At 40.2% G+C, this 16,032-nt stretch overlaps 1 protein-coding gene across 1 annotated transcript in view; it reads right to left on the bottom strand.

The window, feature by feature from the left end:
• samd10b (sterile alpha motif domain containing 10b) overlaps window positions 1-14,004 on the bottom strand; it is a 31,142-nt gene extending 17,138 nt beyond the window's left edge. The window contains exon 1 of the mRNA XM_049752979.2: window positions 13,780-14,004. Coding sequence (XP_049608936.1) covers window positions 13,780-13,792 — 13 coding nt within the window. The 5' untranslated portion in view covers window positions 13,793-14,004. The remainder of the gene's footprint in view (window positions 1-13,779) is intronic.
• Between the last annotated feature and the right edge of the window lie 2,028 nt (window positions 14,005-16,032).

Raw genomic sequence — 16,032 nt, 5'->3', positions numbered from 1 at the left:
GCTGCACGTTGCCAAAAAGATACTTAAAAGAAAAATACGTAAACGAGCCATTCCATCCAACAACAAAGGCGCACCAGTTTTTCAGAGTATTTCTCGACACACCATTTATACCTGACGTGTGTTATCACAACTCAGCGGTTTGTTCAGTCAGCAGCTGCAACAAGACAAAGCTCACTTTGCCATGATGGTGGCAAAAAACAGATGAAAACATGAAAAACAGCCTGCAGGAATTGTTGATATGTATTCCTGCTTTTGAAACTTCATCTGCTTTTTTCCTTGTTTCCCAGTGGAATTTTTCTCTGCCTTTTTGTAGCTGCCACGTCTTTTGGGTCGTCGGGACAAACCCGTGTAATTACTGCCAGTCAGACTGCGATGGAAAAAACAGGAGAAGGAACGTGGGGAGCTAAAGCACCCTGCAAGCCTAAAAACCTGCCAATCGAAGGGAAAAAGACCAAAGAACGAGACAAAGCAAGACAGACAAGAGTGCTAGATGAGCATCATTTCATCTCCGCTCCACTGATGTCTCATTTGCTGCCCTTTCACCAGACCTTGTGAGCTCCAGAAGTCATAAAACAAAGATAAAGCACTCGCGCCGCAAGCTATCATAGACTTGATGTTCTTAACCTCGTAGAAGAGGTTACAGACAATTTAAAGAAAAATCCATAGCTGAGTAATAACAGCAAGAAATAAAAAAATCTGATTGTTAAATTGTACTCCATCAAATCATGTAGTTAGGCATATAATTTCTAATAAACCAAACAATGTCCCAACTTTGAGTCAAGGCATTTGGAAACACTCAGAATGCATAGTTACTAAAAAGACTTATTTGAGCAAAAATCTCTTTGCCCAAAAGTTTTGAAGAAAAGGGGTTGGAAATATCGACCTGCAACAAACTCTGCAAACATCGTGGACCAGGTAGGTGGATCGGGGCCAAATCTGGCACCTGGTCCTGTCGCTTGGCCAGGACTACAATGGAAGGAAGGAACTGCCAGTCATATCTCAGAGGTGATTAGCGTCTTCACTGGTCAGCATCACGAGTCATCTGTCACCTTTCTGTCTCAACACTCAGTACTTGATTAGTTTGGACAACTGCCAAATATACTTTGTCCTATTTGTCACTAACTGATGTTGAATTATTTCCCCCTACCCTTGACAAGAAGCCTTTAACAACGTCCCAAAAGGAAACATGAGATAAAAAATGGTTGTTGGACGAAAGGAGGCAGGAAGAATTATAAAGAAGTCTATTATTTAGCAAAGATTAAAAACGCATCTGCAGACTTATTTCCCGGTGTGGGGTGACCCGAAAGGGCTCTACCTGAATCCATGATAAATTAACACAGGGTGTCACATTTGACAATGGATGGAGATGCATCTATTTTAAAGCTTTGCACAAAACAGAACAACAGAGCAAGAAACGCAGTTGAAGGTAAGAAGCCTCAAATTAAAGGGCAAAGTCATATACAAGGTGTTGGCGCACGTGCGCGAGCGTGCATGTGTGTGAGTGCTGGGATGTGTGTGCAGACAGACGGTAGAGAGGTCAAAGCATCTCCACCCAGTGAAGTGTGACCTCACATCAACTTTTCATGGCAGCACAAGCGTACTCTATCTACTGTGCAGAGCGGCAGGTAAATCTCAAAGGTATTTCTTCACAAAAGGTAATTAAGCAATTTGGCGCCAGCATTGCGGAAGGTCGTTCCGAGGCAAATCCCACACTCCATTAACATTACTCATTTGACTCCAGAAGAGAACATTTACCTCGGTTAGTACAGTTTTTGTAGGATTTTTGCATAACCTTGCCACCAGCTAGAGTTGTATAACGTACTTTATTGCAGGCATTGGTGGAGGAGTGCGATGGTGTATTTTAGCGTCAGCATCTCATATTCAACTCACACATGAAATTTCTATTCGTAGAAATCACAGTCATCCTCATTCAACTGTGATGGAAAAGTGGGTGAAACTTCATCACAAGGTGATTTCATGCCCGCAGAACATGTTAAAGCAGACTAAAAAATTACGATACCAGCAGAGAAATCGCGTCAACTACCAACAAGTCGGTGGTACATCTGCAAATGATTAGTATGTGTATGAGCTTTAATATGTCGGAGGTATAGCGGAGGGTTCTGTGATGCCTCTCCTCTTCAATACCTGGCAAAAAGCCCAGGAATGAGCCATGAAATTACTCAATTTCAAGAACGTGCTTCAGGATAAATATAAAACCCAGAAGCCGGGCTTTTACCCATGATGCATTGCAGTCCATTATCCACTCTGACACGAGACAATGTTGCGGAGGCTGGGTCTGAGGTTTACTTTTCACAAGCTATCACTATCACTTGGCTAGGCATGTATGGGCATACACAATGCAGGCTGATAGAAGATAACAACACACCAACTCTCATCAGGACACAGGCCAACTAAATCTGTGTATGAAAGCGCGTGTTAGTCAAAGCTGGCAGGCTCATGCAAATGTGAATATGACTCACAAAGACAGCATGGAGACTCCGATAGCCACACATCTGGATAATTCTTTTCTGCCTTGGTTCGGACCGCAGGGTCTGAATGAAGCAAGTGTGTGGACAGTAGATGGATTCTGTATTTACACTGCAGGCAATTGTGGCTCAGAATGTACTGCAGGGTTGAGAGCTCAGGTGGATTCAGCTTTTCTGTTATGATTCTTATGGACAACCACACCCTGAGAGAATTCAGCGTCAGAATACCAAATAATTTCCTGTTGAGCTGGGATCTGGTGATCCAAATAAAACCCACAAAACCCTAATAGTGTATAAAAAAATAATTAAAAAAATATATTTATAGATGTACTAAATAATAACACTAAATAATAATTTATTATTTTTGGAGTCGTGAGCATTACAATGCAAACAAATGGTGGTCTGCCCGTGAGCTGCAAAGAGTAATCAAACAACCTGAATAATTCAATAGCAAAGAAAGTTTGAAGCAAAATCTCAACAATATTGTAGAGGTCAGGGTAACGTAGTGCAGTTGGTTGTATAGTTCTGATGTACATTATTGATGTATAATAAAACAAGTTTCTTATTTTCCAGTTTGAAACTTATGACAATGGCATATTACATTTTGGAAAAAAGATCCAAAGTCATGTGTGGGAATAAATTTAAGTGTAGTCCAAACTGATTCCCAAATTGTACCACTCTCTTTGTGAATAAACCGCTGTTTAGCAAAAACATTTAAGAGCACAGTTCTCGACACCATTTAAAGCATACACAATTATTCACTACATCAATTTATTCATGAAGATCTCAACTATTTTACCAAAACATGACAAGTTAGAGCACAAATATCTTCACAGCTAGAGCTTGGCAGGTATCCAACACACTCATTTTTGTGAACAATACGTAACCAACAATTTACACGACTTACCTTCAGCTAGAGCTTGCCAGGTATCCAACACACTCAGTTTGGTGAACATTGAGAAACCAACAATTTACACGATCATGTCATTTAGTGTCATGAGTCCAAAGCAGTTGATCGTTATGGGTGGAGCTTAAACTTGCTAGAAAGAAGTGACTGTTTCCATGGACTTCCCTTCCAAAGGGTTTGTCACATGTGGCCTACGATAAATCAATGGGGAGCGCTGATGCTGTGGCTTGCTGAGTGAATGGCATACAGTGGGGCGCACCGATCGATAAAATATTGAGCGTCCTTAGCCGATGCCCACCACGCCATTGATGCATACGTGTCACAGACCTCGTGACAAATGAGAAAAAAGTGATGTAGCGTGGCTGAAATAGCTGCCAGTCAATACGGCTAAATGTATCAACGCACACACACGCTCACACAAACACAGTGGATATTGATCATAGAGTGGTTTGCAAACAAAGACGGGAATAAATGAGAGTTTGTTGATGAACTGCTCAGCGCCTTACCAGCAAGAAAAGTGTTTTCCACAGCAAGAACATTTATTCATATTTAGCCCGTAAATGCCATACACTCATCAATTATAATTAAAGTACCTTAAAAACAAATCCCTTTACAGTTGCTTACCTAACAAAAGTGGGCTGAAGGAGCACAACAGGGAGAAAAGGAAAAAGTGTGAAGTTGAGGTGGACTGGCCCAATCAAACGGGCAAACCTCCATTCGATTCATATAAGCCAAATGTTTGATAAGAAACAGCAGCTTTGTTGGTTAATGCTTCAGATGGACCGAAAGAGGACAAGGGGAAGTGATGCAGAAGTTAGTGCACTACTGCTGAGACAGGTGAATGGACAAAGGCAATCACATGGGAAATATACTGCATGTTTTCCTGCAAACTGTTCAAGAATGTTTTACAAACCAGGTCAAAGGTAAACTGTCATGATCCTGTTTCGGCTTCCTTGCCACCTTATGTTACAATTTCCATTAAGAGTGTTTGAAGGTTGAATCACACCCAGTGGTAATGTTTAGGAATTGAACCCCCAACCTCAGGACGACAACTCTACTACCGAGCCATACTACGCAAAATCACGCAATTCAATGTACAATATATATTGGGTGACTAATTAAATTAGTGAGTGTGAATGACATTTTATTTCCTTTGCTGATTTTTAGATACCACACCATCATTATTCCTTTCTTGTTATTCTTTTCTTGACCCTTACATGACAAGACTGTAAATGCTTGATAACTAAAGTGAAAGAAGGGTAGCAGGAGAAGTATTTAACTACCAAGACTTTCCGTGTCTTAGAACTTCTTAATTGCCATAGCCGAACACCAGCTTTGCCTCCTTATCTAGCCAGTTCAATCAGATAGACAAGCACCACCTCGCCCACTCACACGTCCTGAAGTCCCATATGTCAGGTGGTAAAAGAGACAGCTTGAGAAAAAAAAAAAAAAAAAGGACAGTTTAAGAAGGAATAGATAAAACAATTCAACCTGGATTGGAGTGTTTCTGCACACTCGTAGACGAGTACACACATCAATAGATGCAAAGTGCTGAAAGGAGCTTCTTTTTCAAGGCCAAACGATCCAGAGGGAACGTCTGTTCTCCACGTCTGTACTCCACGCACACACACACACACACACACACACACACACACACACACACACACACGAGTGAGATATCTCTAGGAGATCAGCTATCGTCTAATTAAGGCTTTGAGTGAATTTGGTCGCAATACATTTCAATGAAAACACCTGGCAAACATCACTTCATTAAAAGTGAATATTGAAAAATAAAAATGAATTTAGATGAATTTATACATCCCCCAAGTGATTTTCTATTTGTATTGTAGTCAAGTGAGTGTTGAGTGTTTTCACACTGCAGTGTTTTATTCTATTTTATGTTTTGTTTCGTCAATCTATGCATGTCAGAATTATTTGTTCTGCCTGGAGTGTGACGCGGGAACACGCAAGTCCTAATCGGATCAATAGTTTTAGTGTCAATAAAAACAGTGAAACCGATTAAAATGTTAACCCAAACTCTGATTGGATTGAAGATGTTTTGCCCATGTCAGTGTTACCAATGATATTTTTCAGCACAGAACAGTGCTCTTAAACTTTTTATGTAACACGGAGCAGTTTCGCATAAAGACATGTCTCAATGGACTGTCATAAAAAATAGGGAAAGACTATTATTGACAATACATATGATTATCTGAGCCAATATTTGTCATTGTGATATCGGCTTCTGTTTTTTTAGTGGGGGCTGATGAGATCATCATAAGATTGCGTAAACCTCGGGCTACTATTCATTTAAATTTTCAGTTAACTTTCTAAGAGAGATGCTGCTAAGCCCGGGGACTCCCAGGACTTATATTTCATTTGAACTTCAAATAAAGTGAACAATTAACCTCTTCAAATAAAGTCAAACATTAATCTCTATCGTATTCCATTTGCTTGTTTTTTTATTTTATTTTATATAGCCATCTAAATGTTTCACAACTCATCCCTCATCCAATATATGCAATTAGGGTCACTTTTATCCAAACTGAAAATCAGTCTCTTTGCTACAGGAATCCCTGCAGTGTGAATGCATTAATAAAATTGACTTGTACTTTGTGCATGCGTGTGAGCATTTATGGATCCATATGTGTTTTCCTTCAAAGCACCAGTGACCTGAAATGTGGAGCGAGAACGTAACGCTGAGTTGACAGCGTCCCCTGTAACTCTGACTGACAGCTCTGTGACCTCGGCTACCGCTCGCAACAACATTTTGGTCATGCAGTGGCTTTAACAGCTGTCATTTTGAACAAAATCCAACAACGGGAACTCAATAGGCACGGGCTGATAACCGCTTTCAGGATTAACCGTGGTTTTCAAAAGTCACGGTTTCAATAACCGCTAATACCATCTGTAATTGGTAATGAGTTCTTTTTTTTTTTTTAAGGGATTTATAAGCACTGCAAAATATGATTGGCTGCTTGCAGAATTGACTAAAAGAGTGGCCTCTTTCAAGTTAATTACCTCCAATTAACTTTTTATCACTTTCTTTTGAGTAGTTGCACACGGACGAGGAGGGAAGATTTTGTCGACTTGACTTGACTTGACCAAATTGACTGAACCGGAAATTTAACCAGTTTCAAAAAGGTTAATCAATCCCTCTTGTGTGATTGTTCCTAGTTGTTAAAGCAAAATAAAATTGCATCTAGCGATTATTCAATTAATCAATGGTAAATTATTTGAAAAGTTTTGATAGCGACAGTTCTAACTGCATTTTTTATTATTTGAAAAATTCCACTTAGTCTCCATCTTTAGGGTGAAGAGAGAAAGAGAGAGAGAGAGCAATTAGTTCTGTAGATGAAAGAAAGTCACTTTTGATGGGCATTGAAACAACACACTCTCCCATCCTCAACTGCAAAGCTGGCACAGACATTTGATAGTCTGTTGACACAATTGAGGGCCCACTTGAGCGGCGCAGGGACAGTCAAAGCAGCATTTCCGCTATTCATCACTGCCACACTCACAGCGGAAGGAAGCAACTTGAAAAAGGTTAGCAGTAGGCAGTTTGAAAGATAGTTCTTAAGTCCCTCACACACCCATCCACCAACACATATCAAGTTGTTAAGCTTGCGAGAGGCAATTGCGATTTCTTTTCAAGTACATGAATGTGACTTGTGCTCCCTGAGTCATGAGAACTGAAGCTGAGGCCAATAGCCATTTGGTTTAATGGGCAATCTGCAGCACAGACTGCAGTGACCCCCAGCACTTAGTGGGAGGAGAAGGCCAACCTATTAACAAAGAGTGGGAAGCTGCAAGCGCACCCTATCACACAAGGCCACACTTAATTAGACTGTTTGATTAGCAGACTCTAATGGAAAGATTGCAAATGGAGGGAAGCGGCGGCGGCGGATGCCGACTGCTCTCCTTGAAACTTGAAGGTTGAAAGTCATCTGGCCAACGATGAGGCTGAGGACATATTGTGTTTGGGGCTTTCATGTTCTCAGGACAGATGGTGACTGTGAGGTGGAAGAGATGAAAGTCATTAAAAGAGTCAAAATGAGAGGCGTTTGTTTATCAATCCTTAAAACCTAAGCCTCATTAGTGTGGGTTTCTTGTAGGCTTAAGTAAGACTGAAGTTTCCATTTTGATTATCTCCAATGCAGTAAAAACACTTTAGAATGAAAGCTATTTGAACACAAACGGCAGAGCAACAAGTGTAGACAGACGAAAAAATTCACAGCCTTTATTTTCTGTGGAAAAATATACAATTACTGCAGCTTCTGAGTCACTCATCTTTTGTGTGTGTCTGTAAATCAGAGTCAACGGTGTAGTTTGTTAAGATTAGAATCCTCACATGATGTTACCTAATTAGTAATCCCTTCGAAATGATGGCATCTTTTTTTTACCATCGTATTCATTTAACATCCTACCGACACCTATTCAGACTTTCTCCTGTCTCCCCAATTAAAGGGGAGAAATTGGATACGGACCTACGAGCACTCTAATTTAGAAAGAAGGAGCCGGAGGGAACGTGTGTGAATTGGCGGAGCCGTAGATGCAGGCCCTGGATACGAGTAGTGAGGCCTTGTCACTTGAGGAAATATTGGAGGATGCCAAGGTTAGCGGCGAGGTCAGACTGGATGAGACTGTTGAAGCGTGACCACGGGAATCCAAAATTCAGTGTGTGCACTGGTGCTAATCCGCTGCTGATTTTTATTGAATGCTGCTCTCCTCCACCTCATCATTCCCTGGAAGGCCTAAGCATGTAGATATTTATCTACTGATTGATTTATTCATCTATCGTGGCACAGGTCCGAGACACTATTAATAAATGTATTCCTTCCATTATGAGATATTTTTTATGGAGATACAGCAGTGCTTAATAATAATGAAGAGAAATATGGATGTGAGTTTGTCGTTCTCACAATTTAAAACACTGGTATCTTAAATCATGGTTGCCCAGTAAAATGAATGGAAATACCATGAATGAATGAAAAATAACACTCAGAATTTTGCACTTTTTAAAATCCCACAGTACTGACATCATTAGTAGAGTCAAAAAGAATTTAAAGGTTTATGTCACAGCGGATGGATGGACGGACGGACATTGATTGAATGTCCAAAGTGCTCCGCTATCTGGATTGCTCACCATGGTGACCCCGGGAGGTGGATGAAAATTGAGCCTTACGCTACAAAAGTTAAATTAATCAGAATACCGTATACGAGTGGGGTCACTTAGAACAAATGCTTGTAAAATAATATAGAGTATATAGTAGACTGCCCTTTAACGACCCTCATTGGGGAACCCTTCACAAGTTTACACCATTCAAACATTTTTTAGGTCAATCATTTTGTTTGCAGCATCTTTATCCTCCTCTGGCCAGACCACCGGATCAAGCCAGGTGGGCCATCTGTGCCAATCGGAATTCAAGTGTGTGCATGTGTAGCTTCAAGAGGTTTTTCTATCTCCGAACGTTATACAGAGTGACATACCGCGTGCTCTGAGGATGCGGAGGTTTGGTCAGTAGATTGCACGCTCTTTAGAAAATACGCACGAGATCCCGCAAGTGAGCCGCTTGCAGTGTAAATATAGAGAATTTAGGAATTTTAATTATAGTCTGTTTTTATTTCATTCTGAGTTTAATTTTTTTTATTTTTTTTAGGGTGGCTTTGTTAGTTTATTTTAGTTTTTTCAAAAAATGTCAGTTTTAATTTGGTTTTAGTTAGTGTTAGTATTACTTTTCGGGTTTTTTGAAAACGTTAAAAAAAAAGCTCCATGGTAGGTATTTGGTTTGTCTATTTTCGTAATGTAAAGTAAAAGATTTTCACCGTATTACGATTGACGACGGAGACCAAAAGGTGGTTTGCTGTCAGAGCTGGATCGGCCAAATGGACGTTGTTCGCAAATGGGGCTGGAACGCAAGGCGGGAAAGTGACAAAGGGTGCATTTGTTTGTTAAACTAACAGCCCCACAACAACGCCTACCCCCATCCTCCCACCCACTTGGGGTGCTGGCTGGCTGCCCTTCTACTTCATCTGCATGTTCACACAAACACACACAGGCCGCAATGCACACAACTACATGACCTGCAGTTCCAAGAGTTTTTCAACCTTCCTTTACCAGAATCCAACTCTGCGTTGTATCCCAGGGTAGAATAAAATCGAAGCCAGTTATTGCAGAGTCGTCCAAAATATTATATGGCAGGCATCCTAAAGCTGCACTCTCAGCGTTCTTTTTTTTTTTCCATTTTCGTGATAATGAACATTTGGGTCCATAACAACTGAGACCAGATTTTAGAACTTTTCCCAGTTCAAGTCATGGATTATTTTTTAGTGAAATCTATAAATAGATTCAGAAAATCGTACAAAATTGTACTGTCGTACTCCAAGTTTACATTCTATAGCAGTTTTAAATGTGATATTTATTGGGGGCGGGTGTTCTCATTATTTTGACAAAATTCTTAGTCTCATCAGTTGGTCCTTTCTATTGCCACTGTCTCGAGAGTTGTTGTCGATGAAGAGGGGATACGACCGCTTTTGAACTGAAAGGTTCCCTAGTGGGGCTTTAAGTGGAAAATGTACTAATGAGTTGACTACTGTCCTAAATAAACATGAAAAGGACATTTATCACCTTTAGTCCTGAAGGTTAAACATCATCTATGCAATAAAAAAATGCATTAAACCTATCACGTTACAAGCCAGAAATAGCCATTAATGGCACATAAACACGTGGTTGTTCAAAATGCCAAGCTTCAAGCATGACAAGCTGCAGATGTTGTCACGGTGACAAGTTAATATCCACTTCTTATAGACAGTGTGTGGTTTAGTCTCATTGACACGGAGGCTTGGTGGGCGTGTTGGGGGGGGTTAATTTGTGCTTCGATCAAGCTGTGTGCTTGGCCCCATGCTGGCCTGTCAGGCCGATGTAAATGTGTCTGTGCGTGTGTGTGTGCATGCGTGCGAGCGTGCACGTCTTACATATGTATGGAAGCAAGCCAAGATGCATTGGAAGGAATAGTAGAGATTCTGGAAAGCTCGCATGCTGAGCTTGGCTAGGCCCATATAGTGTGAGTGAAGACACAAAACAACAACACAAGTACACGTTTACACATGTACAGTATAATCCTGCTGGAAATGAGCGATGGAGCCCTCCTCTGAAACAAAAGGTCCAGTACAATGCGCACATTAGGCTTTGACCACCATATGTCTGGTAGCATTGTGCATACTTTCATGGGAATGCATGCCAGTTATCCTGGGCGATTAAGAAAAAAAGACATGATGAATTACACAATTTGTGTTGTATAGCTAGAAGCAACCATAAAGGGACTTGATGTGCGGCAGGCAGTAATGTCTCATTAATTTATAGGCAAGGCTCATGTAAAGTGTAAATTCAATCCCTATACGTATGATATGTATAAGCCCCATCTAACAAATAGAAATTCATTATCTATCCATAATAGAATACTTCCATTGTGTATCACTGAGAAAACTGAGGCACCAACTTTGTAATACACATTACACATTATATGTCAAAAGTGTGAAGGTCAGCCGCGTGTGAAAAACATTTTGCAACCTTTTTAAACTAACCCCCATTCGTTAAATAGAACACAATGTTTCATCGATGCCCAGAGCATTCAATCAATGATGCATAAGTAAACTATGGATTAATCAAAACATAGCCTGTGTTCGACTAAGTGCCCATACTTGAATTTGTGTGCCATCTGTATTACTAATGAACCTTCAGTTGATAAGAGACACACTGAAAAACAATCATGAGACTCCTCACCAATATTAATACCCCCGAGCTGAGAGAGGCTCTCATTCGGACTCACTCATGTTAACTCGCCTGAAGCAAACACCAGTCAGCTAGTCAAGCACAAGCATGACGACAACATGAAAAACAAAAGAGTGCTTACGAAGCACGTACTGCGCCTCCGCCAAGGCTTGAAACAAGGTAGCCCCAAAATCAATGCGGAAATGGCCGCGAATGTGAGCTTAGTCAAGAGTGGAAAATTGGTAAGTTGCAATCAATACCAGGGACGTGCATTCAGGGCAGGCTGGGAGGGTGGAGCCTCCCTGCCCCCCATCCCATGTGCAGGGTAAAACAAAGAAATTATTTTACATTTCACTTAGTATCTTGTTTGTGCTTTATGTTGCTTTTCTTTTTGAATCCAATAATGTCAATGATTTCACCATTAAAATAGCTGAGTGTGCATATTTGCTGTTCAAATACATAAACAAGAAGGCGACCATGCACACATTCATCAACGCAGATAGTGGGAGCCGTATTACTATTTGTCCTTCTATTGCCAATATTTGCATTTTACCACACATGTGCCGCATAGGGAGAGACTCTTTCATGAAATTCAAATCACAATTCAAAATGCACTTATTTAAAATTGTCTAGTCAACGTGCCCCATCTATGTATTTTTTATTTTATTTCTCTCAGTCCAGTTCTTGTTTGTTGTTCATTGTTCTATCAATATTCGGTGATACCGTTACATTTTGCAATTGTGATGAAAATGTCTTCATGGTAACCAAATATTGGGCAAAAATACAAAACACAAACTATTCTTGATTTAAACAAATACAAACCTTTTGGGAAATGACATTACTGACAATTTAACAGTTGATTGGACGTTTTTCAAGTGGCTGACCAGCCGGTTTCGTCTCCAACTGTCACTTGCATTGTATTTATTGTGCGTGGTGTAAAAGCCAGTAGATCACTCGGATCACTTGTGCCATTGTAATATACCGCATCTCTGTGATTCATTGATAAAACGGAGAGGATCGTAACAGGAGTTAAACACTAATCTCGCAATCTGCACCAAAAACGAGGTGCATTCAAAGACAGAATGACATTTTAAACTCACACAGGAAAATCCTCCATCAATGAATTAAATGCTAAGAACTACAAATGTCTAAACAATGTGGGCTGTCGAACAAGCAATAAAAGCTGACATACAAGAAAAATGATAGGGGTGAAATCACCGTGCTATTTGACTTCATTGCCATCACTCATCCATCTGCATGGTTACTCATGTTACAATAGACCGTGACTGAGATGTCAAATGTTAAATATTCAATGAGAGTCAAAATTTTGGTATCTTGACAACACTAAGAGGAAGAAGAATGTGGAGTCTGGTGGATGTAGAAATTTCTCAGCAAAAAAGTGTTGCCATCTGTTTACTTGAAGGTAAAATTGGTGGATTTTATGAGAACTAATCAGACATATCACCACCAATACCAGCTGACAGTGATGTATTGCGACAGGTAGAACAAATAAATGCTCTTCCACTAGCACCAAATCAGTACTTCATTTGAGTATAATGCGCATTGTTTTTTGAGATATTTAGTTTGGTGGTGCTTCATGTAATTCAGAATAGACTCCATAGCATTAGTGTGAGCAATACACGAGTAGCTTTTGCAAGGGTCTACAAGTCTTCAAATGATTCCGGGTTGTCATGCAATTCCCGTAACTGCAAGCAAGTATAACAATAAAATGATTTGGATCCTGTTTTTTTTAAGGAGAAATGGAACACTTTTTGTTTTAGCTAATAGGAAGTCTTCTAATTATCAAAATAGTACATGTGGCTCAATTTAGGCACCAATGGCTTTTGAAATAAGCTTTATATATATTGCTTATCCTGTTCAGGGTTATGGAAAAATGGAGCCTGACTTCAGACAGGGTTAAACTTCACCCTGGATTGGTCAACAGTACTGAATGTGTGCGTCTGTCTCTAAAACAATATTCCGAACATCACTGTGCATGAACTGAACCAACATTGCAAGCACCCAGTCAGGTTAATGTACCATAATATCATCAGTGACATTCTGTAAAAATAACACTATTTTTTTCTAATTTCAAGTAAACTCAAATTGATATTTCACATTAAATTTCACATTTTGTGTGTGTAAACAAACAAAAAAAAAGCCCTCACTGCTATGAGCTCATTCATACTGAAGAACACATGCATGTGTTTACACTGCTTGATCTCTATTTATAGCCAAACAAAAGAATGGAGAACAAATAAAAGCCAGCTCATTTTTATATCTCTCTACCCAATACTGGATGCCACCCAATCAGGTGAGGGAATGGGAAATCATTTAAATTATTTAAAATTGTCCATACAATTAGACAACAGAATAATCTATAAATAAAAAAAAGTTCAGGCAAATTTTGTGAAACATGACAGGAAACTCCGCCTTATAATTATCCCGTTTACTTTCTAGTGAATACATATTTGTTGTATTTCGCAATAATATTACAGCCTCTCACTAGCCTGGCGCTTTCACTTTTCTTTTGACATTGCATTCCGTGTGAAAGAAGAAAAAGTATGATATTGGCTTGGGGCTGACCCGGTTCCGTCAAGACAAAATGCGCCTACCGTCCACGGCCATGCTCGGTCTCAGCGTGGGTCTGTCCGTGGTGCTGTCACAAGGGTTCTTCCATTCTGATCCCGGAGCGATGGAACGTTGGGGCTGTGTGGACGGTGCAGGAGGAGGCGAAGAAGTCTTCTCGATCGGACAGCCGGATTGCACTCGCGCATCCCGCGACCATTTGTTGTCACACAAGCCGGCAGCCCGCACACATGAGGTGGTGAGCGCTGAAGCTCCGCCTCCTCTTTGCACCTGACTGCCCCGAGATTGAAAGGTCACGACAGTACACTTTCTTCTCCATCACGCTTTTCATTTTTAGTCCCAAGTATGGGAAGCTGAATACTTGACATAGAGTGTCAAATACAAATTTTGGTCGCGTGCATGCAAACCCATAATTTTTTATTTTTTTTTTTGGGTGAGGCACAACTTAAAGCACTGGTGTCAAACTCAAGACGCGAGGGCCAGATCCGGCCCGCCGCATCATTTTATGTGGCCATGTAGCCAAAGCAAATTATGTGTATTGACTTGATGTGTCTTGCTAATTGCAAATTGTATTCACTTTTAAACACATTGCAATGTTGCAGAATATTGCAAAAATATTATTACAGTATTGTTCGATAAACAGATGAGAGTGTTGTGGTTATATCTTCGGACAATGTTAGTTAAGTTTCCCCACTCACCCAAAGTCAGCTGAGATAGGTCTCATTTCACCTACAACCCTAAGCAGTATAGAAATGGGTTGGTGGTTAGGCAAAAATAAGTGAACCACTATATAAGATAATAAAACTACCCAACCTTTGATAACACTTTGCATACACTGAAGCTGTTGTGCTTTTTATTATTCTGAAGTGATTGTGCATGAAGAACATGACCGCTTTACAGAATATTGAAAACATCAAAACAATACAATGTGTACAGATTAATTGTGGTTTCACCAGATTAAAACAGACAAATGTGTGAGAATGCAGACCCGCATAGCTCCCCAGAATATATAAATAGAATTCCATGTCATGAAACGGTTAATATGAAACATTAAATGTGAAATAACTCTCTCACCCACCCCCACAGACACACACCACACACGTCCACACCCACACACACGTCCACTCTTGCAAAGACAAATAAAGATACAATAATGACCTTTTGTGATAATTAGTTAAATTTCCAAAGGCACATCTGGGAATAGAAATGCAGACAGATTTAATAAGAGTCAGAGCCATTGGGAGTTCAGCGGAATATTATTTCAATCGAAGTAGTGTTAGTAAAAAAATGTAGCTCATTATAATTTAATTACAGACAAAGAGCTTCTTCTAATACTCCCCTTACTGAAGCACCTTATCGTTCCTTAGACGCTTTAATCAATCGGTTGTTTGGTACAATAAGTAAAATCATGGGTGTCCAAACTACAGCCCTGGGGCTAATTGCGATCGTTTAACGGCCCACTGCATGTATTAAAATTCACAACTGACATGGCCTATGTCATTTGCCTGCATTAATTTGTACTTTGTAAAATGTGTCGCAGTGCAATAGAAGAGAAAACGCAAGTGACTTTCATCTTTCATTTAGTTTTCTACCAATCAAACAATTGCTAAAACGCTGTGGGAAAATCATTTCTATTCATAACACCCTGATGAATTAAGATGATTCATTATGTTTCGCGGCAATCTTAAAAGCCACTGTTATCTTTACTGTATACTATGTCCCATGTTCATGTTTGCCTATGGTGAGAACAAAGTTGTAAAATTGCATCTGCTCCCATTCGCTCTTGTTTAAAGTCTTTTGGGGACTGTTTTTTTTTTTTTTGCAGTATCTGAAAACCGGTGAATCAGTTAGCCAGGGTGAGATTATCCTAACAAAGACAATCTCCACTTGCTCTCGAATGATCCTCTCTGAATTGAAACTCAGCTGACTGTTGGAAAATGCTAACCACCATGGCATTTGCGTACCGGATGAATTTGTTTAGTCCTTTTCGGGGGTACACTCATGATGCAAAGGTCAAATGTTTGCATGAATATTATAATGCCCAGGCCACACGTGTATTCCCGTACAATTCTGGTGAAGCACCCTGAGGGTTGCAGCGTCTGGATCAATAAGGTGTTAACAATGGTGTACGGTTGGATGAGTTGATGTAACTCGAGCCCTGACATGAGCCCTTAAGCAAGGCACCAGAGCTCCTGACTTGTTTATGAAGTGCCCCTCACACTGAAACCCTATCCATCCTGTCCATTTGCACATCAGGATTATGTTGTGATCACGTGAGC

The sequence above is a fragment of the Syngnathus scovelli genome, chromosome 2 (assembly GCF_024217435.2).
Source record: "Syngnathus scovelli strain Florida chromosome 2, RoL_Ssco_1.2, whole genome shotgun sequence".
Classification (NCBI taxonomy): Eukaryota; Metazoa; Chordata; class Actinopteri; order Syngnathiformes; family Syngnathidae; genus Syngnathus; species Syngnathus scovelli.
The sequence above is the reverse complement of the archived record's forward strand: the minus strand, read 5'-3'. Positions and strand labels throughout refer to the sequence as shown.